The sequence below is a fragment of the Gigantopelta aegis genome, chromosome 4, assembly GCF_016097555.1.
Source record: "Gigantopelta aegis isolate Gae_Host chromosome 4, Gae_host_genome, whole genome shotgun sequence".
In the NCBI taxonomy this organism is placed as follows: Eukaryota; Metazoa; Mollusca; class Gastropoda; order Neomphalida; family Peltospiridae; genus Gigantopelta; species Gigantopelta aegis.
This window is the reverse complement of record NC_054702.1, coordinates 28,478,833-28,506,308: the sequence shown is the minus strand read 5'-3', so window position 1 is coordinate 28,506,308 and position 27,476 is coordinate 28,478,833. Positions and strand designations below refer to the sequence as shown.

The following is a 27,476-nucleotide window of genomic DNA, read 5'->3' as shown; positions in this document are numbered from 1 at the left end:
TACAAATATATTAATACACCAAGATTTTTTTTTTTTACAATACATACAACAGACATGGCTCTGCCTATATAACATGTCAGTCGTAACGTGGATCAAGTTGTCCTTCAGATACAGATCATATATCTAATGCATCCCTACCCTCTCCCCATTATAGATGCGATGGGTTCTACCTATAGAGGTCAGTGCCAACCGGTACATTAAAGCTTCGACCAGCACTGTCGCTGCCGACTACCACCTGTAATACTATTTTGAAGTAACGAAGTGTAGGAATTCTACACTATGCATCTCACTAATATTATACTTGCATGTTATCTCCACCAGTTATCATTTTCTAGGCAAAACCCTAGATGTCTACACTAAAAATACTTTCAACAAATTATTGTTCCAACCCCTGCAATTACCCACGGCAATCGGCAAACAGCAATCGGCAATCGGCAAACAGCAATCGGCAATCAGCAATGCTGTGGAGATTGCTGTGGAGTTTTTAATTCTCAACAGCACATTTTTGCCGTGGACTATATTCAGGGTTTTTTAAATGGCATGTTTTTTTGCCGTGGACATTTGTTAATTGCAGGGGTTGTTGTTCTAAGGCTCATTGTAAATACTCAACAAACTAACAGGATTAAGTCAGTGTAGTACTCTGGGGCAGATGCAGCAATTTTCTAATGTCCCCTACAGTATTAAAAAATACACATCTCATTAGGTCTGTACATACTTCCCAAGATATATACTGAAACCCCTCTAAACCATCCAGTTTCAAGGGGTATCTGGTTTAGAGAGGTTCTGTTCATTAAAAATGGACCTGGTTTTCAGGGAATTCTGGTTTACAGAGGGTCAGATTTTGAAGTGTTTTAAAAAATGGCTCCCTCACCAAAAAATTAAATATTAATTAAATTCATCCCTTAAACAGAATGGGAACTTTGTAGTTCAGAAAGGGGATGCCCGCACACAGTGCCCTCACCTTCTTTCATATGTACCCATTAATTTGTGAAACCGAAGAAATGTTTCTTTCTCACATCTCTGTGCAAATAAAAATTCAGCAGAATGTGTTGTATCATTCATTAAATAATTAACTTTCCATTACATTACAGGGAACGTCATATATCCGATGACGTCACTTATAATTGGTAGTTTATCTTACTGAATGCTACTCTTTAAGAATTCGTTCCAGCCAGTGCACCACGACTGGTATATCAATGTGCTATCCTGTCTGTGGGATGGTGCATATGAAAGGTCCCTTGTGCTATAAAAGATACCTTGCTACTAATGGAAAAATGTCACGGATTTCCTCTCTAAGACTATATGTGAAAATTACCAAATGTTTGATATCCAATAGCCGATGATTAATACATCAATGTGCTCTAGTGATGTCGTTAAACAAAACAAACTTTTACTCTTTAAGAATTAAAAAATAATTCTAAATAAAATAAGAACTTTTTGTTGTTGATACCCAGATGAACGTAAAAGAAACAACAGATAATCCTTAAATAAACACTCATTGGAGATCAACACTACTAGCGTGTATGTGAAAATTGGGCACCCCGTTTTCAGGCAAGCAACTACAAAGCAGTGATTTAATGAACGTTACAGTCCTCTGAAAAAGAGTGCTGTGGTAAAACTAACTACAATGTATTAAGAAGATATTACAAATGCCAGAGTGCTGTGATAGTTAAGAGAAGTATGCAAAGTTGGTAGACAAAGGTACTACTTATTAGTAACTAGTAGTATTCTATTTATTACCCAGCTTGGTTTCATTGTGCAACTTGTAAAAAGTTCTTTTTATATATATATATATATACATAAAGTGGGTTTTTTATTAGAGATAGAGACAGACAAACAAACAGACATATAGGTTTCATTTAAATTGATTAACTGTAATTCTTTATAAATACTTTTATTAGTTTATTCAAAGAAATCGATAATGGACCTGTATCTAAATTAAAATCTTATGAGTAATTTAACATAGAAATTATATCACAGTCTAAATGCAAGCCCTATTTAATATGTGTCACCTTATTAGGTCATAAATAAAGTTCATTGCTTAGAAGGCATTACAACCATCAAATCACTATTTGTCTAACTGATTTTGCTGCATCATCTAAATGACAAAAATATTCTGAAAATATTTTCCCAGTTACGTGGGAACCACTAGGGTAATAAAAAGATAGCTATGACATTTTGCACCACATCTGTGACATGTTCAGGAGACTGAGCACTCGAGAACAATTTGACTGGTACAATCATTTTCTATCACATCGTGTTTATCTAACATTTGGTGCAAAAACCAGTCTAGCGAGTGACATCGATCACTCGACCTCCTGAACATGCCTCTGATTAAATTGTTTCTGCAAATCTTAGCAAGATACAGCATCAGTGATATTAGTATTGCAAAGAAAACGCAGTGATCTGCTTTCAAGCATTCTTCCGACCCAGCCATCGACTTCCACGACCGCCTTTCAACCTGTGATTCACTTCATGCAAAGTGCTGTGTGTCTGATATCTACACTATCAGTGGCAGACTCGTCAATCTGACTGGCTGTAACCTGTTCAAAACAAACTGAACACATCAGTACACGCTTAAACGTAAAATCATATGTCCGCCATGGTTTCTTTTACCTTGCTTTTTTTTAAATTATTATTTTTATTTTTATTATACATATGTTCAATATTTTAAAAACATTTTTATCATCAAAGTATTTTTATTTTTTAATAGCTAAGTGTCTCATTATAGTTAAAATGGTGAGGGAGGTAACAGCAAATCAAGTTTGTTAAAGATGGCCTAATGATTAATCAGATCTACATGATGCCTAATGCATATGGTTATTTAGAGAGAGAGAGAGAGAGAGAGAGAGAGAGAGAGAGAGAGAGAGAGAGAGAGAGAGAGAGAGAGAGAGAGAGAGAATGGGGAAGGAAGCTTATAATGCAATGGAAGTATTAAACTACGCTTGAGTGTTAATCTAAGAAAACCTAGGCTTTTGATTTGAACCTGCACATTTAACCATCAAAATGTTAAGATTTCTGCACGCAAACACACACACGCTCTCAAATAAGGTAATAGGGATGTATAACTCTATATTATATAAAACAAATTATAAAATGTTCTTGTGACGGATCTGTTAAAAGTACTTAATCCTCGCATAACAGTATATGGTATTTCTATCCACACCTTAACAGTAATGTTTTTACATCTGGGGCCTAATTCACAAAGGTCTCTTAGGTTCTGCTAGACAATAAAGCATCCTCTTTGCAAGTCTTTTAGCATTGCACTGCGAGATCGCAAAGTTGCGAGAGATTAGTGAATTAGGCCCCTGGTCATGTTTTGAGTGTGTGATCACCTATAAGTGTACGTGTGAATGGATGTTTAATGACAGCCCAACACAAAAATATATAGATATCGCCTACTGGGTGTCAAACAAAGGTAACACTATCAGTATGATTCATCTACAAATTTGTCTAACAGTTGAAGTGTACGTAACTGTCAACTACAAGAATAGATTATTTTACTCTAGCTGTTCAGCAATGGCATATGAGGAGAATACAAAATAAAATAATAATACGTAGTTGATAAGACAGTCTACAGGTGGGTTGTATACATGTAAGTTTACAAATTTATATAAAATATAACATACAATGCACAATATAAACCTAATGGCAATTTGGTGAATTTAGGCAGAAAATCTTCAACCAAACTCTAGTTTCAGTTAACCAAACAAAACAAATATGCAGACAAAATAAACAAATCTACAAACAGTTTTTTAATTAGCTTTTTGGCAAATTAACATTAAAAATATATATAATATGATATATAATTTTTATTTACTTGAACTGACAGTTCAGAAAGATGTATTACCAAAAAGTACCTACAAAAACACAGTACCCATACCATCAAAATCTAACATGCCAAATGGCCAGATCAAGATATTTTTCTGAGCTTCTGTTGACATTAGAACAACCAAAAATAGACCTGAATATTCTAAGCATGAAACTGAAAACAAGGGTAGACCCAGGGAATATTTTAGGGAAGGTACCATGGGCAAAAGGACACATGGACCAACTCCTGAAAAAGAGTACTTTAATAAAAGTTTGGCATTGTAAACAAATTGTTCAAAAAAATAACGACAGGTGAATTTTTCTTGGGGTTGGTGGGAGGTGAAGGGCAGGTTCTTCTCATCCCCTCCCTTGGATCAACTCTTTGTAAGTTTCAGGCAGAAGTACCATACAGTGTTTTTAGAGGACTACATACCTTGATAGTATCTCATCAATGAAAGACACAAATTTATGTGATTTTGTAAATATGTTATTACATATTAAATAATACTTTTTAAACCCAGTAACTACTTTTTCCATTTGGATTGTTTTCTCGTTCCTCGTGACCGGCACCCATATTGTGGTTCAGATCGGCACATGCACCCTCACAAGGCTGGGCAGAATCATCCTGTGGAAAACAAATACAATATATATATGTATGTATGTATGTATGTATGTATGTATGTATATATATATATATATATATATATAGAGAGAGAGAGAGAGAGAGAGAGAGAGAGAGAGAGAGAGAGAGAGAGAGAGAGAGAGAGAGAGAGAGAGAGAGAGAGATAGTGAAACCTCTCAAAACCAGACCCTCTATAAACCGGAATGCCTCTAAAACCGGACATTTTTCAGATCTTTTTTTAAACATCAGTACAGAAAATAACCTCTCTAAACCAGATACCTCTTAAAACCGGACAGTTTACTTGGGCCTAAGGGTGTCCGGTTTAGAGGGGTTTCACTGTATATACACTACTTAATTTGGATTATATGACCTTAAGAAGCATAGGAAAATAACCATCAAAATATATGTATATATTCACCACTTGGTTTGGATTATATAACATTCACAAGCATAGGAAAATAAGGTGGCATCATGTTGGCTGTTATTTTAGATTAAATATTTGACCTTAGTAGGGCCATTTCTGATCGTCCTAATGTTTTTAGAGGCTCAAACTTCGTTGTACTTCCAAGTATATATTTTTTCATATATACAATATTTCTGGGAGGCAAAATCCAATCTGAGCTACTACAAACAAGATTAAAAAAAACAAAAAAACAACCCCACCTTGATACACTAATAATACATTTTAAACAACAAAATATAAAACATATTCTCTTTAATGAATGTCAGAATGTTTTTTACATATCCGGTTAAGGGATAACCACTGTTGATCAATACTGTCTACAGCATATGTTGTAGACCAACTTCTAAGACTTGTGATTGGCTGTCCTGAGGTCATGACCCAAGTAACTATAAATGGATGACGTCATTTATGTCTATGACATCATCAATTTATATACACTTTTAACATAATGCTGAGCCTTCTTGTTTAGAGTTTTCCTCATTAAATTATATTAAAAATTACTTTTTAAGTGTGTGTAAGAAATAGAATAATATACTCATGCCTGTTGAAGAAGTTTTATCTTACAACTCATGGTTCCCAAAAGTATCTAACTTCTCTCATTAGATACATTTGGCAACCACTTGTAGTGAGATAAATCGTCTCCAACAGATACTCGTGTATTATGTCACCTGTTCCCCAGGTTCTCCACTGCTGTCGGAGCCCTCACGGTTTGCCACTCTGTTGATGTTGTAGCTAGGCGTGAAAGGAAGCGTGGAGCGGAACCGTGAGCCCAGGAAGCCCGATCCGGCCAGGAGCGACGGGGAAGGACTGACACATGGCGTGGAGCACCGCGACGAACTCAGGTCGCACTGGTCCAGCAGTCGGATCAGTTCTCGTGGAGTCGGACCGCCGGGGTCACCATCTGGGCAAATAAATACAAATGGATGAATGCATGTATGAATGTTTATTGATACTCCAACACAATACAATACCATACAAATATCGAGGTAAATATATTTTAAAACTTTGTATAAGAATAAAAATGTTTTTAAAACTTTAAAATAAAAATAAAAGCAAAAGTCAAGTTCGTAATTTGCACATTAAATAAATTTTAAAAAAAATTCAACTTCAAAATCTGTTTAAATAAAAAAAAATGGGCAATCAACATAAATAAAAACAAAATTCAAGTTCTACATCTGCAAAAATCAAAATCAAATCAAATTTGGCCACCTGCGTAACTAAAAATGAAATACAAATTTGGAATGATCAATGTGTATATATAGTTCTGAATCTATGTACAAAATATGAAAATAAAAACAAAATCCAAGTGTCAAATCAGTAATTAAAAATTATATACTGCATAAAATCTTGGTAAATTTATTATCTATGATTAGCCACACACACACACGTGCGTAAATGCCAGGGAGCAACAAAAATTGAAAAACAGAATTAGCTACTAAAAGGGACATTCCTGAGTTTGCTGCAATGTTTTAAGATGTTATCGACTAATAAAATATTTTTACGATTAAACTTGCATATTAAATATATTTTCTTGTTTAGAATATTAGTTGCTGTATATTAAACGTGTTTCTGATCGTTCTAATATTTGTACTAGGTTAATTTTCATTTTATTTCCTAAACTAAATTTTTTCGTACGTACGAAATTATTTGAAGACAAAATACAGTTTGGGCTTCTTACAAATATTAAGACGACCATAAGCACATTGAATATACAGACATTGATATTCTAAACAAGAAGATATATTTAATATGCAAGTTTAAACGTAGAAATATTTTATTAGTCGGAAACATCTTACAATGCAGCAAACTCAGGAATGTCCCTTTAAATTACAAAGAGTACTTTTAAAAAAAAAAAAAAAAAAAAAAAAATGCTGTGTGGCTTTTTTTTTTAGATAACTCTGATTTTGTTTGGAGACATGTATAATCAATCAAAAGCATGTACACTTAAAACAACACTAAATCCTAATTTACCTTTTTGACTAGTCGGTTCAGATTTGTTCATTATATCCAGTGCAGTAGTCAGGTCCCACATCTAAAAGTAAGTCAAGTCAAATAATTTAATAGTCACTTTTGTTAACAAGTTTTATTATTTAATAATATATACAAAATAACAAGCATGCTGCAAGATTTAGTTTTTACTGTTACCATTTATTGGTTTTGTTCTGACATCAATTTATTATTTTGCACAACACTCAGAGCTCACCCTGTACGTGGCCAAATTAGCCAATTGCTAATTTTTATTAGAAGTGGCTACAGCATTTAATTTTTGGCTAATAAAATATTCCTAATAAATTAACCACATTTTAATCATTTCAAGGAAATACTCAACATACATGTACATATCTAAAATTTGGCTAAACCAAAATGTTTGCCAGTGTGAGCCCTGCAACACGAGTTATAGCACTTTAAGACCAGTGCACACATGTGTTAAACTGACCTGAATACTGCCATTGGAGTGTCCAGTGAAGAGAAACCTGCGAGGTCGTGATCCCATTCGATTGGATCCCTCACACTCGTGAACGCAGAAAGCACTGATTGTACTGGCATCAACAGACTTTATCACACACACTCTGTACAACACAAGAAACAATCATAATCCATGCTAACTGGTATGATTATATATTTTGTTTTATACCGTCAATATACAAGTATAATTTTTTAGACAAACTTTAGCATACATGTTTTATTATCGTAATACCTAAAACTCATGTCAAAAATATGACCTCTGTGTAGACAGTCGGCCCTCATTAGCCAAAGCTACATACACGACTGCCACATATTTAGTCACTACTTTGCTAAATCACATTACCATTGTATTCATGGAATTCATCTATGTATGTAATATTTAGCACAATGTGTGTACGGTAGTCGACTGGACCTAAGCACGAAAAGGTCCTTACGAAATGCAACATCGAATAAGTACAAAGAAGGTTGCTAATAGAACAATCGGAAACTGTTAAAAAGGCCTTGTGTATTATATTATAGATACATTAAATTTTGTATCTTTGTCCAGTGAAAGATAAGCATTGGTATGATTTAAACAAGTACTATATCGTAGGATTTAAACAAGTACTATACGGTATGCTATAGAATTGTACCTCTGTCCAGTTGAAGACAGACGAACAAACAGCTGGTCTGTCTCTGGTACTACTTTCTGTATAAACAGCTGCTGGTCATCTCGCTCACCATATGGTCCTGAAAAACAAAAGCAATCAATGTTGTATACAAACACCAGAAGCAGCTAATGAAATGAACCAGATTTTTCACACTAATATACTAAAACTAAAAGAAACACGAATACAAGTCTTAGCTGTAACATTAAATGTAGTTTTTTTAAGAAGGGATTAAAACATAATTATTGAGATGCATAAGAATGGCAGGTTGGTATATTTCCTAGAACTGACTAGTGTCTCCACGAGTACTCTGCTTGTGTCCGTTCACAGGACTCGAGTACCCGTACAGGTGAGACAGTGTAGAGCATATATTTCAGCAGTAACTAGCCAGTAATACCAGTTACACAATAATTATATGATCATATGTGCTAGTTTCTCTTTTTAATCTTGCTGTTCGTCCGTCAAAATACTTTTTAATTTTTAATTATTGAGATGCATTATTGAGATGCATGAGAATGGCAAGTGAGACAATGTAGAGCATATATTTCAGCAGTAACTAACCAGTAATACCAGTTACACAATAATTATATGATCATATGTGCTAGTTTCTCTTTTTAATCTTGCTGTTCGTCCGTCACAATACTGAACATATCAACTGGTTTCTAAATGCATAATTTCAGATTCATGTTCAGCGCTGGAATTAAGATGCATATATTTTACTTTATTCTTGAGTCTCATTATCATCTAGTAGTAAGTGTCGGGTACTCAGGTCTGGGTCGAATTTGACCCTCAAGTCCAATATTTTGACTCGTGGAGGCCGTAGAATTGAGCGTTTGTACTCAAGTAATCTTATTCTAATTACAAATCAACCATAATCCTGATCTGCATTTATTTTTTGTGTTCAGTATATAATGTCACTGTGTATCATTCTGTATACTATAGTTTATGAGGTTTGTGACACATGTAGTCAAAACATAACATTTAATTACTGCAGCCACTTACTGTCTCTTCGTAGCCAACTTACCAAAATCATTGCCTGCTGAATAGCTGACAATGGGATCAACATCTTCTAAGGAAACAATCTTGAAGGAAGCTAACGGTGTAGAACCGGGTTGGGTTGAGATCATCCCACGAAACCGTGTAACGCTCCACGTTCGAACATGGTTGTACTCGGAGCAAGCTGAAAAGAAATTGAAAAACTTAACAGCACCATAAGTGACAAAAGACACTGAAGTGATATGATTATTATTTCAGCAACATACATAAAGTATACCTGTTCAGTCTGGTACATCAAAAGCCATGCAGCTTATTTGGTGGCAGCGTATCAGTCTCTCTCGTTTCATTTCTCTTCTATTCTCTCTCTTGACCAAGTGTTGAAATAACAATATGTTAGATACCACTGAGTGATAGTAAAAATGTGCTGAGATGTTGCTAAAAACATTGATTCCACTTCTGTCCTTTCTAAAGTACAAAGTACTTTTCTTTGTAATTCACTTGAGGGGATGTCGTAAATGTGTCATATTCTATACACACCAAATTTACCTTTAACACTTAGAAACATAAATACCATAATAGGTGTCGGAAGATGCCAACAAATCGGGGGGTGGGGGTGGAAGGAAGGAGTAAGGTGCAGCTAAATATCCATTTGTTTTTCATTAATATAAACTTCAGAGTTGTTGGGGCCAGTGGCCCACCTGCTTCCCTCCCACTTCGAACATCCCTGATGATGTAGCTTCATACACATACTCTTCAGGCATCATTAGATACTTAGATTGGAAGTTTTGGTACAGAATAATGTCTGCAGGTAGGGATCTGATGAAAACTTGAAAATCTGACACTTACCTGAGACGAGGTGTTTCTCTGACAACATGACCTTGTTCACTGGACTGCGGTGAACTGTGAATGTCTGGAAGAGTTGCGGCCCATGTCCCACTGTTTCTGGATGCTGTACAATTACTCGGACAGTTCCAGAACTCGTTCCATATGCAATTTCAATCCAATTACCACTTAAACCTACAAAATAGTTTTAAATAATGATAATATTAATAAAAATGTGAAATAACAAATAACATACTTGTCATTACAAATTTACAACAAAGGGAAATAATCTACTAAGGGAATTTTCAAAGTGACTGGGGAATGAGTTGCAATTTTTTAATCACTCACAAAATAATAAATGTTGTACACAAAATAAACAAGGAAAATGAAATTCCACATACCCAACAAGCATAAACTATTAATTTAAATTAGAAATAAGTGTTAAAAACCAATACCATGGCACAATCAAATGAAAAGTTTGTTTTATTTAATGACCATGGTTCATACAGACCTGGTGAACAGAAATTCCAGTACTTTTCAAGTATATTTTTCAGTTTTTCAAGTAGTCTTTGGCACAATGTTACAAGCAATTTAACACACACACATCACTAGTTAACTACAGCTGACCGTTTTTCAGCACACGACTGGTTACCTGTCTCGCTCATAAACCGGTTCAACTATTAGTAATGCACTGTTTCCAGTAGACAGCAGCCCAGTCTACTTTAATCTTCACACTGTGGTGCATATAGCAAGCGCAACAAGGACTTGTATGCCAGTCTATCTATATCGTCAGCAACACATATCACTTCCGGGTTTTGATTACGATAAATACCCGAGAAATACGTCAGCAAATCCTTATTATTTTTTCCAGATTTTAATCAGTAAGAGAGACATTCTGCTTGTAAAAAAAACCTCAAGTACATTTCGGCAATTTTCAAGTAGTTTTTAATGAAATTCCAGTCCTTTTCCAGGACCTTTTCTCAATTTGCAAAATTCCAGTACTTTTCAAGTACTACGTCAAAATTCAAGGACTTTTCCAGGCCCGTGCGAACCCTGAATGACCCACCACTAGAGCACACTGATAAATTAATCATCGACTCTTGGAGGTCAAACACCTGATAATTCCGACACATAGCCCAGTGGAAACCTGTTACATTTTTCCATTAGCAGGAAAATATTTCTTATATGCACTTTTCCACAGACAAGACAGCACACATCATGAACTTTGATATACCAAGTGTGGTACGTATGCTGGGATAGTTAAAAAACTAATGAGTCCTCCGAGGTTTGATCCTATGACCCAGGCAAAAAATCAACCTACCGAGCTAGATCCCATCCCATCAAAGCACTATGAATTCAGAAACACTGACAAATGTCGATACTTACTGGTCTTTGGGGTGAGGTAGACACTGAGTGCTGTGACCATGTCGTTGGATGGGTCCTTGTACAGTTCTGTTACCAACAAGTCGTTGTCCTTCATCCGCAGAGGAAACTTCTGCATGTCTGCCATGATAAATGAGATTTAAAAAAAAAACCTATTAATTTTAAAGATGTTTGTGGTATTAATGACATTTTATTAATGAATAAATTATCACATTTCATTAATTAATAAATTATAATTTACATTTTACAAACAAGTCATATACTGATAATTACATGAACATTCATTTTAAATGGCAAACATAAAAAGGTATCTGGATATAAAGTTCCAGCAATTAACTGCAGAGATATTTTGTCTTATAATAAAGGAATTAAACACAAAAACTAAGGAAAATCACACATTTCTACCATTCCTTCAAAATATGGTAACTACGAGAATATAAAGTTGAACTGAACAGAAAGGTTTGTGAATGAGTCCTTTATAAAGACAATCAGAGAAGAAACCTGTTACTGCTTCTCTTTAATATTATCATTTATAACTACTGAGGCACTCACCGATGTAGTAAATGGAACCGTTGTTACAACCCAGTAGCAGAAAAGAGCCCGATGTGTCATAGCTTGTGATGGGAATGACATCCTGGATCTGAATATCAAACATCCTACTGTTGACACATACACATCAGGAAGGTGCCAAAAATACATATATAAATATATCAAAACCATCGCTGCCCCCACCCCACTCCACTTCCTACGCCAGTGTCACATTAATAGAACTGAACTGAACTTTTTATAAATCAGGTAATCTCATATTTAGCAGTGGCTAAGGTCACTAGTTACAACCAGTATACTTACTTCATGTTTTCATGTTAACTTTTGAGTGAGATTATGAATTGATATGTCCTGTTATCTTCAAGAGGAAATGTGATACATGGAAAAAAAAAGACATGTGAGAAATATTTAAATCAGAGTTTCACCCACCACCATATCCAGGATGTCTTTTTATTATATTTAAGGGGAAATATGGGGTAATATTTAAAAAAATTCATGGATGGTAAAATAATCTACCAGCCCTTATGACAGCTTGAAGGTCAATACTGAGCTGAAAAATCCAGGAATCTATTTTTAATCATTTTCTTTGTTTATTTTAATTATTTTCTACTTGCCGTGAGCCAATTTCACGAAACATCCTAAATGTATGTTCGCAAGTAGCAGTGATATACCTGTCATATGTTTACATGTATTTGACATCTACTTCAAGCAAAACATTACTTCATTATGGAAGATGGATTAGTGTAGAAACCAACAAAAATAAAATATATATATTTCGAATTATATTAGTTGTATTGTTAATAGTAATAAGAGCTGTGATTCAGTCATGAATATATTTACATTCAGAGCCACTCGCCAAATTCAAATTTCAAAATGAACTAGCAAATTTTAGTTAAGTTGGCGAAATAATTTCATGTAATAATTGATATTTTTTTTGAAATTAACTATGGTTTTGCAATAATTGAAGTTTAATTAATACACAATTTGGTAAATTTTTCTGTTAAATTCAAATTTTAAAAATAACTAGCAAATTTTATTTAAGTTGGCAAAATAATTTCATGTAATGATTGATATTTTTTCAGAAATTAACTAGGTTTTTGCAATAATTAAAGTTTAATAGATAATTTGGTAACTTTTTTGCTTCCGATGTGTTGTGAAAGTGGTTATTCTGATATTGTGTGACGTACCTGCCAATGCTGTGTCATGGAGTGCCAGACTCCCACCTTGCCTGTCTGACTCAGAGCCACGAGCTGACTCCCAATGAAAAACAGCGAGTCCACCGACACATTTAGGTTGAACACCCCTGTAAAACAAATCAGTCGTAATAACAAGATTGTATATATATCACTGTTATTATGACAAAACTTGTCTATCTCCATTGGATAGTACTGGGAATTATTGCCTTTAAAGCTTGTAAATTTTTGTGGTGCATGGACCCCAAAACTTAAGCCCCAAAACCAGATGTTTTTCACGGTCCCTTTTTAAACATCAGTACCGAACAGAACCTCTCTAAACCGGATACCCCTTAAAACCTGACTTTTTACTTGTTTACTATTAGGCTTTTTCACCTGTGGGTGTCCGATTTAGAGGGCTTTCTCTATCTATATTTAGAATTCATACCTATCTCGCGACTATCCCCATCATCGCTGACCGACCAGAGTCTAATCAGATTAGCCTCAGATGCAGCCACCATTTTGTACGAATTGTCCTGATTCGGGTTCAGCACCTTGGCATTTATAGCTGTGTGCTCCACCTGTACTTCCATGTGGGGGCTAGTCCAAATCAACTGCCAGCCCATTGAGTCCTTCATTCTGTAAGACAAACAGACAAATAATAGATAGATCAGATATTCCATGTGGGGGCTCGTCCAAATCAACTGCCAGCCCATCGAGTCCTTCATTCTGTAAGACAAACAGACAAATAATAGATAGATCAGATATTCCATGTGGGGGCTCGTCCAAATCAACTGCCAGCCCATCGAGTCCTTCATTCTGTAAGACAAACAGACAAATAATAGATAGATCAGATATTCCATGTGGGGGCTCGTCCAAATCAACTGCCAGCCCATCGAGTCCTTCATTCTGTAAGACAAACAGACAAATAATAGATAGATCAGATATTCCATGTGGGGGCTCGTCCAAATCAACTGCCAGCCCATCGAGTCCTTCATTCTGTAAGACAAACAGACAAATAATAGATAGATCAGATATTCCATGTGGGGGCTCGTCCAAATCAACTGCCAGCCCATCGAGTCCTTCATTCTGTAAGACAAACAGACAAATAATAGATAGATCAGATATTCCATGTGGGGGCTCGTCCAAATCAACTGCCAGCCCATCGAGTCCTTCATTCTGTAAGACAAACAGACAAATAATAGATAGATCAGATATTCCATGTGGGGGCTCGTCCAAATCAACTGCCAGCCCATCGAGTCCTTCATTCTGTAAGACAAACAGACAAATAATAGATAGATCAGATATTCCATGTGGGGGCTCGTCCAAATCAACTGCCAGCCCATCGAGTCCTTCATTCTGTAAGACAAACAGACAAATAATAGATAGATCAGATATTCCATGTCGGGGCTCGTCCAAATCAACTGCCAGCCCATCGAGTCCTTCATTCTGTAAGACAAACAACAGCTAGAGTAGATATTTCATGTGGGGGCTCGTCCAAATCAACTGCCAGTCCATCGAGTCCTTCATTCTGTTAGACAAATAGACAAATAACAGCTAGAGCAGATATTCCATGTGGGGGCTCGTCCAAATCAACTGCCAGCCCATCGAGTCCTTCATTCTGTAAGACAAACAGACAAATAATAGATAGATCAGATATTCCATGTGGGGGCTCGTCCAAATCAACTGCCAGCCCATCGAGTCCTTCATTCTGTAAGACAAACAGACAAATAATAGATAGATCAGATATTCCATGTGGGGGCTCGTCCAAATCAACTGCCAGCCCATCGAGTCCTTCATTCTGTAAGACAAACAGACAAATAATAGATAGATCAGATATTCCATGTGGGGGCTCGTCCAAATCAACTGCCAGCCCATCGAGTCCTTCATTCTGTAAGACAAACAGACAAATAATAGATAGATCAGATATTCCATGTGGGGGCTCGTCCAAATCAACTGCCAGCCCATCGAGTCCTTCATTCTGTAAGACAAACAGACAAATAATAGATAGATCAGATATTCCATGTGGGGGCTCGTCCAAATCAACTGCCAGCCCATCGAGTCCTTCATTCTGTAAGACAAACAGACAAATAATAGATAGATCAGATATTCCATGTGGGGGCTCGTCCAAATCAACTGCCAGCCCATCGAGTCCTTCATTCTGTAAGACAAACAACAGCTAGAGTAGATATTTCATGTGGGGGCTCGTCCAAATCAACTGCCAGTCCATCGAGTCCTTCATTCTGTTAGACAAATAGACAAATAACAGCTAGAGCAGATATTCCATGTGGGGGCTCGTCCAAATCAACTTCCAGCGCATCGAGTCCTTCATTCTGTTAGACAAATGGACAAATAACAGCTAGAGTAGATATTCCATGTGGGGGCTCGTCCAAATCAACTGCCAGTCCATCGAGTCCTTCATTCTGTAAGACAAATGGACAAATAACAGCTAGAGTAGATATTCCATGTGGGGGCTCGTCCAAATCCAAATGCCAGCCCATTGAGTCCTTCATTCTGTAAGACAAACAGAAATTCGCATTCTGAGAGTAATGCTAAAGATTTCCATGTCGTCTAAGTTAAAGGGTCATAACTTTGTGAAAAATGGGTAAATTGCCATGAAAGTACCGCTTGATCTGAAACAGGTTTTTTTTAGCTCAACATTTTGAGGCATTCCGAAATTTTTTCCAGAAAACTATATAAGGAGCAGACAAACAGACAGAAGTGGAGATGCAACCTATGGCCCCCTCCAGTTGGACTGATAGGGGACTAACAATTATAATAGCAATAACAGATATCCAAATAAGTCAAAAATGGTAGTTATGATTACTAGGAGGTTAGTATCTGTCAATAAAGTTGAGAATGGTGTGGCATTCTCTTGAAAAAATTCTTAAGCAAACTGTATTTCATTCACAGTTTACATGATTTGTTTCCGTATGATTTAATAGTAATATTCGCAATGAAGCTGAGCTAAGTTTACTAACCTGAAACAACAGACAAAGTGTGGGTACGCCACACAGATCCAGTTGTGGTGGCCACGCACCATGGTCACTCTCAGAGGGTCAACATACACAACTGAAATCAGAGAAACGTAACTTCACACAATGTAAAGTCCTGTCCATATATAATTTGCTATGACAATTCAAAATCAAAGTCATTTACATGAAACCAATTTCACGTGAACTGTGTATTCACATTGTTAGAATTTTGATCAGAAAGGAACGAATACACGTAGACTTTGACATGAGAAAAATTGAGGGGAGTGATTAATTGCTCCTCTAATTTAGATTATGGGGAGCCATTTATAATAATACCATATTGATCAAAATTACTCTCCTTGGACTTTGCTCAGGGGAGGAGGAGTGATAGCCTTAAATGGCGAGGTTTGTACACATGTAAGAATTTAGTGCAGTCTTATCTCATGGGAACACTGGACAGTTGCCCCGGGGCCCGCAATTTTAGGGGCCCGAAATTCAATTTCAAAAATAAAATTTAAGGTTCATATTATGAAACAGGGGCCCCAGTACATTACTTTTCCCCCGAGGGCCTCAAATATTCTTAAGACAGTCCCAGGTAATATGGCTGGACATCAAGATTGATCAAAGATCATATGTCTTAAAAAGTCTGTGTCGTTTACATTATTATGGAATAGAAATCTGTCATTTTACCTGTGCTTGAATTAGACACCGAGTCAGTCTTGGCACACATAATTCTGTTGAAATCAAATGAGTTACGGAAATGTCGCAGATCAGTAGAAGAATTTCTTGAATGGGCGTGACATCGGATATCGAGGGAACCCTGTCTGGAATGAGACATCCTTGAATCCACTGAGCTGTTCCTAAACACAAATCAAAACAACAGCACTGCACTATTAATTTCACAAACCTATTAAAGCAGTAAATTTGTATTTGTAGCCATAAATAGCTAACAGGACATCCTTTTATGTTTGGAATTTAAGTGAATTAAGCAGATTAAAAAACCCTGGTATTTGAACACACTGAGGGTGTAATAAAATAATTGTGTATGGTGTAAATAAGGTGCATATTTAGGTATGTGTCAAGCCCCTCCCCTACCCTCATTTGTGGTCCAGTAATTAATTTTGCATTTGTAAATGAGAAATCTTCTTTATAAATGCCACCAATTAACAATACATTAATAAAAACACAACCCCCACACCAACAAAGGAATCTTAGATCTGCGTGAGTTAATTTTACCTTGATTCTGTCTATTTTACCTTGATTCTGTCTATTTTACCTTGATTATGTCAATTTTACCTTGATTCTGTATATTTTACCTTGATTCTGGAGGTCTTGATGGCAGGTTCTGTTGAGCCTGTTCACTGTTGTCCAAGCTATTCACAGATGGTGACTGGTGTTTGGAAAGAGATTCTGCCACTGGAGGTACTACAATTACAACACAAGATTCATTATTCTTTGAACATCCAATGAACTACAGGTATTTTGTGAAGTTCCATCAACAGCTGCATATGTAGGAGTTAATATAACAAGATTTTAAATCACCTTTCCCATTTTATTTTTTTCACAATATATTTCAATAATTAAATTTTTAACGAGTGGTTATTGATTTACTGGAGCATCTGCTAAAAAGATCACAATTTTTTTATTAAATGTATTTCAGGTCTTGGGATTCAATATCCAAGTGATATTTCAATAAAGCTTTAACACTATTATAAATAGATAAATACTCATGCCTGCTAAGGCTTTTGAAATTTAGCAGATATGTAAAGGGGTATTTTCATCATGCAATTAGTTGCACCGACTTGTCACATGTGATCAAATTGTATTATGAAAACACCTAAATTGTAACAACTTTAGCGTTACAAGTTCCGATTTTTGTAGGGCTGACAAATCTCATGCGACAAGTCGGTGCAACAAATTGCATCATAATAATGCTGCTCTATTAGTGTATCATCAAACAAATATATAAATACTTCAAATCAATAACATATTCCAGGTGAGGAATATTTTTTACCAAGTAATTAAGTTTATGTTTGTATAATGCAACCCCTGCATTTAAAAAAATTTCTACGGCAAAAAAACATGTCACTGATAAAAACACAACCCTGAATAGTCCCAAATTTTGTTTTGTTTAATGACACCACTAGAGCACATTTATTTATTAATCATCGGCTATTGGTCATTTTTGACAGTCATAGACAGGAAACCCGAGACAATTTTTTCATTAGAAGCAAGGGATCTTTTATATGCACCATCCTACAGACAGGATAGTACATACCACGGCCTTTGATATACCAGTCGTGGTGCACTAGCTGTAAAGAGAAAAAAGTGCTGTGGAGAACTAAAACCTCCATAGCAATCTCCAGGACATTGCCGATTGCCATGGGCAATTGCAGGGGTTGATAATGTAATGAGTTTTTAATAGACTACTAGATGACTGCACAGACGATGTATCTACTCACACGGAGGTTGAAGGTATCCATGAAAGAGAACATCTCCACACGACGCACAGTCCAGGTCTTCACACAACATCAAACGCCGCACTGTAACAGGGATGTGAGATCAATTGAAACATAAAACCTGAATTCATCTTTAAAAAGCTGACAAATCTACACTATAATTAAATATTTTTTTTGCATTTCAGATCAAACCTAGTCTACTTTTGGAAAATTATTGACGCTGCACTGTAACAGGGATGTGAGATCAATTGAATCATAAAACCTGAATTCATCTTTAAAAAGCTGACAAATCTATACTATAATTAAATATTTTTGCATTTCAGGTCAAACCTAGTCTACTTTGGGCAAACTGTTTTATACCAAAACACCAAGAAAGCTGCAAGATCGCATCCCTGTGTCAGTCACACAACAGTAAATATACAAGTTACAACAAAATAATAACACATGATTGTGCATTAAAAATAGTCTTTAAAAATATTAAAGAGACATACCCTAGTTTTTAAACACTAAGGCATATTTTTGTTTTACTATTACAGCCCTTTTTTGACAACTGAAATCATACTTTACTTAGATTGTATTGTTGAGATTATTCACTTCCGTACATTCGAAGTGTTTTTGGTCATCCTGATGTTTTTAATATCACAAAATACATTTCTCACATTTTTAAAACTGCACGTGGGTCTGTGAAGTAACAGTTATGGAGTCGAGTTTTGGTCTATTTTTAGAGGATATTTCACCATTTCAAAGTCAAAGACTTGTGTTGCATTCAATTGTAACTTAATCCAAATGTGTTACAGGTTTGTAGACTAACTAAAATTAGTGTTAATTTTCACGGGTTGAAACTAGGGTATGTCCCTTTAATTAATCGAGATATTATTATTAATACCCATGAGAAACTTTTTTCATGATCATGGTCATGGTGAATTGTGATACATGATAATGAGTAACAGACTTTTAGTGCTATGATTTTGCTGACATATTACCAGAAGTAATCATTCCCATGAAATATGGAGGCCTGAAAGTCCACACAAAGTGTCACAATTACCTACCTAAAGGTGTGATTCCATAGAATTCTGCTTCATGTCTAAGTGCAGACAGATTCACATTTCTGAAAATAAAGTTTCAAAATACATTTTTTTATATCTACATGTAGGTCTTTGATATCAAAGCAAAGAAACATCTAAATTTCAAAAATGTACTTCGAAATAAACTTATGAATAAACAAACATTTCTGTCTTAAATTGTCACATTGCTCTTAATAGATCCGTTTTTACACATATGTTGGCAAGATTGTTTTTATACTTAAACACTGTTGTAGAATTCATCTAATGGACTGATGTGGCCCGGTGTAAAAGGTTGAGAGGCAATTATTTGGTACATTCATAAAACATGAAATAAAGTTAAACCTTGTTTGTTTATGTTAAAAGAATTAAATGTACTACTTGTTAGTGTTAAGACATTTTGCTGAATTAAAAATGAATTAGACAGTTCAAATAGAACTTCTTCTTCATACATACTCTGGGCTTAACGACAGCAATTGTCGTCATTGAGATATAAATTGCCATAGGCAGAGACCATCAATGGCAAAATATATATACACTTGGTGTACATTCGAAATATGTCCACATACAACAAAACAGCCTTTCAGTCATGTTTATTTGTCACTTTAAAAAAATTGCCATAGGCAGGCTCACAATAGCTATCAGTAGGACGTTTTACACATGGCAATTCTTTTAAAAATTGCTGTGGGAGATAAATTCTTAAGTTCAAGCCCTGCATACTGTTCTTAACTGGAAATCTTTATAACTAAAGTCAACACCAGTCACTCATTGGCTTCATGCACTATGAATATAATATATCTAACAGTAATTTGTTTATATATTTGATGAATGGTACTTTGTATTTCTTTCATCTTTTAAAACTTAAACTTAATATTTTGTCTAAAATTATGAAAAATAAAAACCAACAGATCTGTAAACTGCGTTGTCTGCTCTCGGAACTATTTTGACAGGGGTCAAGGTAAGTAGACCCTTTTTATTTTAATGTGGAGAAGCATTGTAATGATACAGCTAATTTCGAATTTGAATGATATCACTATTCCAATGACGTCACTTTGCTTTTCCTTACAATAATAATAAACTGGGTGCACCACCTTTCCGTTTCCTGGTACATGTTTTCATTTTTAAAATGCTTAAAAAACCCTATGTAAAACTGCTATTGAAAATATTTTGTTTGAAAATTACCAACACACTTGACTGTGTTTGAAGAAAACCTTGTAATTAAACAATTGTACTACAATAAAACCTTTTTAAACCGGATGACGCAGGGGACTTCATATTTATTTGATTTAGACAGAATCCGGTGATTAGAGGATCATGTTTTACAATTTAGACAATTCAGGATCATGAAACTTGGCTGGTTTTGACAGGTTTCTGGTTTCTTCAGGGTCCGGTTTAGGCAGGTTTTATTGCATTTACAAAATATGAATTTGAAGTGAAATTATAGAAAGATATGTAATATTTATTGTGTATGAAGAGTGTGAAAAGTGACTGTCGTCAACCTTAGTGGCACTCACCTCAAAGCAATATCCTTTGTTCGTAAAAAATTCAGTACATGCTGAAACAGCTTGGGATCTCTATCAATAAATATCTGAAACAACAAATTGTACTTCTTGTAGTGAAAAATAATACACATTAATTGAACTAAATTAACCTCATTATGTTAAACAAAAACACCAATATGTCGTATAGATAATATTTAATTTTTCTTAAATGAACATAAATGTTGTTCATACATAGCAAATTCTGGGTTTGTTGTACCTCATGTGAATAATTAAACTGATCTTATCTGTCACACATGATCAAGTGGAGATCAGTAATCTTGGCAATCTAGTAAGTTTTTGTAAATATCTTCCATGCACGGTTAATGTCCGATTCATCCATTCATGACCACAGTTTAAGCTCAACTGTCACTTGCAAAATCACCAAATGCAAATTAAAGTTGAATTTGGCGTATATATTTCATTACTGATTCACCAAGAAGCTAATTCAAAAATCATCCATCATTTATAGATGTACCGCCATTGTTGTTGTTTATCTCAATAACACTTGAATTTGGAAACAGATTTTCTTAGCAAATTTGTCAAATTGCTAATATGTTATGGTGTCAAGCCTAAATCCTGCATGACATATGGACAAATAGTTTGATAAAAGTCTGGTGAACATTCAACGTAATTAAAATCCATCTGATTCTTCTTTTCTTGTTTGAACTCAATATTAAATCAATGTACACCACACCTAAAGTAATGAAAGTAAATTTAAGAATAATGGCTTTGAAATAAAATTATTTCTGGTTTAATATAATGCAAACTGTTAAAAGTGGCACTGGTTTAATGAAATAAAGAACAAGACAGAGTGCTATTTAAAAAACAATAAGAATATCACATAATTGTATAAATTACAACTATATACTTACTGCACCGGTTTCATCCTTTAGTGTTGAGATCCTTCCACTTAGCATGCTACAAATACATATATAGCCATCAAATTACACATGTACATGTATACTGACTGACAAAAGAAATGTGAGTAAATATAAATACTGTATATTACATAATTCTTACAGTGTCAAGTATATATCATATTATGTCAATAGAGGATTCATCACAAGTATTTTTTAATATGGAAAATATCAACTGAGTCTACATTAATCAGTATTTGTTGAGGTGCTGCTGAGACAAATACCGATTAACTAGATGAGGTTGATATTTTACATATTAAAAAATAGAAGTAGCGAATTCTATTTATCCTATAACACTTCTAATATATAATTTAAATTCGATATTTAGTAAATCACAGTATTACGGTTGCCTACATTGGTAATATGACTATCTCGATTGGCATAAATTAATTTGACGTCACACATTTTAATTTGTATACCATTTTTACACCGGATAATATGCTAAATTATTACATGGGTTTATGACATGGATATCATGGGTAAGTTATAGGATAACAACAGATGCTCTCTTCTTCTAAATAGTAAATGTTTGCTAGCTTGAAATCCAAAAATTGCTACATTTCAGTGTTGTTCTATTCCATATCACTGCTAAAATAACACACATTATAGCATACTTGCGTTTCTTTTGTTACTTAGTAAATATAATAACAATGAGTTGCTGTATTCCATTGTAGCATCCAACATGTTATTCTAAATACCCTCTTACAAAGATGTTTGTAAAATAACTGTCATCATTAAATGCTGCTGCAGCTATATCTAGCTATATCTTTTACAACAGAAGCTAAAAATAAATTCTTTATTTACATTTTCATAATCATACAAACGATGGATAATAAATTTGTTTTACCCTCATCCCCTTCCTAAAAGTGACATCGAAATTTTTATTTTGTAATATCATGAAGCAGTGTATGCTTCTGAAAATGTATGACATATTTACATGTAATTACATACTATCTCTTAGCAACAAACAACAATTACCTTGTGAAAAATGAATCTGGTACCCATGTTAGTGTTTGTCTGGAGGTGGAAAATCTGTAAGCAAACACAATAATTATCATTTACTTAAAGATCTCTGAACAAAAACAGACTTTAAAAAACACTTCTATTTTATTAAATATTCACTAATCGTAATATGCAATCTCACACACAGTCATAGTAATTCATTCAGTATTACAATATTAATTTTCAGAAGCAGTGCAGTGACATATCAGGGTGGTAAAAATGTATTTAAAAGTAACCTGAATTATGTCCATGATTATATGCTATTAGTATTATTTAAAACAAGTGCAACATGGATAAAATGTACCGGTAACATACATGTATGTACAGTGATACCTCTCAAAACCGGACCCTCAGTAAACCAGAATCCCTTCAAAACCGGATGTGTTTCATGGTCCCTTTTTAAATATCTGTACAGAAGACAACCTCTCTAAACTGAATACCTCTTAAACCAGACTTTTTACTTGGTCCCGAGGGTGTCCAGTTTAGAGGAGTTTCACTGTATGTAGGCTAAGTAAACTAATAGAGGTTTGCATAATGATGCAGAAAAACATCAGTGTGGGTCACGAAATAAAGTGGAAAGGCTGAACAGATTAATAGTAAGTTACTGTAAATCAGGAAATGATAGCGAGCATAAAATGTTAGTGAATTTAGCAAGGCCATACAAGATGTTAATATTTCATGATGCTAAAAAGACATACAATAGACCCTCCTGAAAAACATTTGTGTGACTGAATTGTCAGTGATTAACTGAACACACATCAATGGTTATATGCTACCAAAATGAATAGCAAACAACAATAGATAGTTAGCATGTACAGTCTGCAATTTTGTATTAAAATTCAGCTGTCTGTAAACTGCATAATGTCAAAATATATCAAACATATTATTTAACCTGATCCTACAGCTTGAGCATATTTTATGATTTACAGTAAATAAGAAAAAAAATATTCTGCAAAATTGATAGTGTGATTTAACAATGTGCACTCACAGAAGTCACAATTTCCTGTTAATAGCCCAGTTTAGAAGCACTCACGGATATAATAACTGACTACAGAATTTCACACCACCAACTGAAATCCATAGTTTAAAATGATTTCCATGTGACATACACATTGTTTTGTAAATAACATCTCAGGGAAATTGAAGAATGGCATATCACAGGATGAAAATGAAAGCTGATAATATTTAAAATTTATATATCATAAATAATTTAAACTTCGAACCACATTGTTACTTAAGATGATAAATTATTCTCATGGGTGTGTGTACAGGAATTTCAGGAGGGGGAACCTAGACTGTGGTGAGCAAATTGACGGGTGACTGAGACATGCTCCTCTCCAAAACTATTTAAGAAAACTATGTTTGCTTGATTCCACATACTACATTGTAACCATGTCACCTATACTGACTTCGCTGAAAATCTCCTAGGACAAAAAACAAGAGATGTGGAAACTAATTTTGACACATATAACGCTGATTTAATGTTTACATACCGTAGCACATGTCATGTTATTAGATTTATGTGATATACCCCTTTTAAAGAATATTGCATAAAAAAATCAAACTGGCAGCCAGTGTGTGCTTTTTGTCATAGGAGATCTCAGTGAAGTTGATATATAGCAGGCCATAGGATTTAAAATTTCATGGGAAAGACTTTTTTGGTTCCATGCCTTGTGATCATGGGAACCTATCGGAAACTGTTTTTAAAAAATAATTACATATTATATATTATTTTTGTTGAATAGTTGTACATGATATATAATAATCATGGGAAAAGAAATTTCAGTTCCGTGATTTTACAAACAAGCTACCGGAAACAATAATTTTTGTGAAATCCGAAGGCAAGTCTGAACTGAAAAAACGATGTGCACACTGTAGTGTAGTGTGTCATACAAAAGTGTACACATTGTTTATTCGGTTCATACTTGCATGAATCAAAATATAATTGCGGTCAATTCTTATAATTAAATTTATATGCATACTTTAACAGTAAATGTCTCAATTTGTTTTGTTTAGTTTTAAATATGCCTGTAGTATTGTCTGTGTAATTTTCATTGATATTATGTCGCATAAGAATGCAAATGTTCATTCACAATCATTTGAATCAGGTGATTGCCAAATGATGTCATTTGGTAAATGACGTATTTTTGATAAGTGACGACATTTCCGCTAGCTTTAGCTGGGAGGATTTTGATGGCTTGTTAAGTTATGTTAGAAAAATTTGTCCGATTTGTATTTAGTTTATATTTTATGAATGTGAATGAAGTGAACGTGTCAAACATTTACAATGTCGAGGAATCTGTTTAATTTTCATCAACAGCTGTAGAACAATAATTACAAGTAAGTTTCAGGCGTGTACGTTTCCACATTTCATTGGCCACCAACCGAGTCTCATTATAATAGCGATGAAATTTCATCAATGCATATGTCTACTCTGCTATAGCATTGTTCACTACTTTATCATATAAAAATCTGTATCACAATTGTATTGCTTTTTGTGTCTTTCACATACGTTTTTCTTCAAAATATCTAAATATGGTTGCCTGAATAATCCGACTAGTTACAGAAAAATAGTGCAAGTCGGAGGGAGTGGTAGACGTGGCTTAATTTTTTTCAGTTCATCGAGTTATGAATGAAAAATAGTAAGCACCTCACAACCAATCAGATTGCCGTAAAGTGTAAAGACGCAAAGAAAATTTAATTATTTTCAAATGACAGTCTTTGAAAATCATAGGAAAAAAAGGTGTTAAGAAATGTGCCATGTTTATGAGTGGGCCAAGTTCAATCTTGCTTTCTTTGCTCATAATAACTTTATTTCTATGAACATTTCTGTGAATGTGACAGATATTTGTTTACTTTCTCCATGCAAATGTCAACAATGTCAGAAATCTTCAAATGTATGTACAAACAACACAACCACCAAAACAGGTCCATGGATGATAATTAACAAACACTGTCACACGGCTGACACGGTGACTGTCGTAGGCAGAAGTTTTTGGTTGTACCCACGACAGGCATGCTTGAACATTTTTCTGATGGAAGCATGCCCATACCCATACGAACAAGTAAACTCGAGATAGCAGCTTTAACTTTTGCCCCCAAGATAAAATGAAGCATTGTAAAAGTAATCATTAAAATGTCAAATTGGATCATCATCATGGATGTCACCGATCATGATCGGATGTGTCTACAATTCGGACAGATGTAGCCCTATATGCATATCATATGTTTACCTTTTCCCTCCAACATTCAGATTGATTATTTCTCCTGACATTGTAATTGCGCCACTACTGAGCCATCTTCCACATGATGGCTATTATTTAAATCTACAAATTCACATTGTTAAATCCGATGAAAAAGTGTTATCGTTTGTTCGGATTAGTCTCGGTCGCTGACAGAATTTACTCTTCAAGTCTCTTGTGTTCAAGTATAGGCCGATCGAGACTATCAACATAACATGAGTTTACTTAACATCATGAATGAACCCAAACGACCCAAATAGAATTCAATTTAAAAAGAGGTTAGATGCCCTAAAGATTTTACAAATCAAAATTACGTTTTATATATAAAAAAAGAGTAGATAACGATAGCCAACGTTTGTTCAGATGTCATATAATTGTGTTCAAAAGTGGTAACAGGTCGTTTCACCCGTATTACTAGTTCACCCGAGTCGTTTTGAACAGGGTTGATTCGTACCTCTAACCGAGTCGTTTCGCCCCATGTTTCGATTCGCACTAATTTTTATTTTGTTAATAAAGTACATTTATTCATTGATTTGTCCTATATCCATTGATTTTTAGACGTCACACATTGCGTGTTTATATTTACAGATAAAAATAATATTATAATTTTGTTTATTTCCAGTATCATTTACTCAAGCCATATGGTTACTAGTTATTTCGTACCAAAGTCATTTCGTGGGTAATTAAGGTTTTTCTGAGATCGGCTTGTCTTAGATCTTGATATGTTATTCTAACACTAGGTGCTCGTTGGTAATTAAAGGGACATTCTTGAGTTTGCTGCAATTTTAATGATGATAACTAGTTTAACGTGCACATATACCACTAGGGTTTCGAACACGCCCATCCCGAGTCCGACCTCCGATAAGATCGGTGGCCTGACTCGGGATGGGGGGGGGGGGGGGGGGGGGATTGAAAATGGGCAGAATTTTGAAAATAGCAATTAGTAAAAAAAAGTTAATAGAATAAAAAAAAGAAAAAAAAAAAGGTTACAAGCCAAAAATAAAAAAGAATTGACTGCTCGGCCGAATATTTATATAATTTGGAGCATTTTAGAAGGACAGTCCAAAATTAAATAAGAGAAAGAAGAGAGGATCGGACTATTTAATAATATTTTTTTTAAAAGAAGTAATTTCGACATAAAATTTTGAACGCAGATCTAAAAGTTTAAAGTCCGATCGATATGTCCACGCGAGTGGCCTCGTTAAGGCCGTTTGGGTGCACAGCTTAAAGGGACGAGATGGGTTGCATCCCGTCAAATGAAGGACCCCCAAGTCGAGCACACGAAAGCACGTGCAGTGTGCACAAGCGAAACAAACACGTCTTACGAGCTCCAGACTGGGAATCTGCAATTT

General features: G+C 34.8%; 1 protein-coding gene across 3 annotated transcripts; it reads right to left on the bottom strand.

Moving 5' to 3' along the window:
* Positions 1-1,351: 1,351 nt before the first annotated feature.
* On the bottom strand, positions 1,352-26,251 carry LOC121370317 (BTB/POZ domain-containing protein KCTD3-like). Of its 3 annotated transcripts, none has more exons than XM_041495460.1 (21): positions 26,116-26,251; positions 22,859-22,912; positions 21,836-21,881; positions 20,937-21,010; positions 19,411-19,469; positions 18,365-18,445; positions 17,219-17,327; positions 16,593-16,762; positions 15,909-15,999; positions 13,376-13,566; positions 12,943-13,058; positions 11,762-11,849; positions 11,213-11,329; positions 9,851-10,021; positions 9,033-9,188; positions 7,994-8,090; positions 7,333-7,465; positions 6,867-6,927; positions 5,564-5,796; positions 4,319-4,435; positions 1,352-2,543 (listed from the first exon to the last, which is right to left on the bottom strand). In XM_041495460.1, exons 1-20 carry the CDS (start codon positions 26,154-26,156, stop codon positions 4,322-4,324), a joined length of 2,202 nt encoding a protein of 733 aa, XP_041351394.1. In that variant the 5' UTR covers positions 26,157-26,251; the 3' UTR covers positions 1,352-2,543; positions 4,319-4,321. The 3 variants fall into 3 exon arrangements, with proteins under 3 accessions (XP_041351394.1, XP_041351392.1, XP_041351393.1); XM_041495458.1 differs by having other exon boundaries at positions 4,339-4,435; XM_041495459.1 differs by lacking the exon at positions 1,352-2,543 and having other exon boundaries at positions 2,855-4,435.
* Positions 26,252-27,476: the final 1,225 nt, after the last annotated feature.

Bases quoted from the DNA above. Each gene is read 5' to 3' on its own strand.
- LOC121370317 (XM_041495458.1), bottom strand. From the start codon at position 26,156: ATGTCAGGAGAAATAATCAATCTGAATGTTGGAGGGAAAAG. The intron at 18,446-19,410 runs GTAGGTAATTGT...TCCCTGTTACAG, and splicing joins CTATGGAATCACACCTTTAG to TGCGGCGTTTGATGTTGTGT. The intron at 4,436-5,563 runs GTGACATAATAC...TGTTTTCCACAG, and splicing joins GTGGAGAACCTGGGGAACAG to GATGATTCTGCCCAGCCTTG.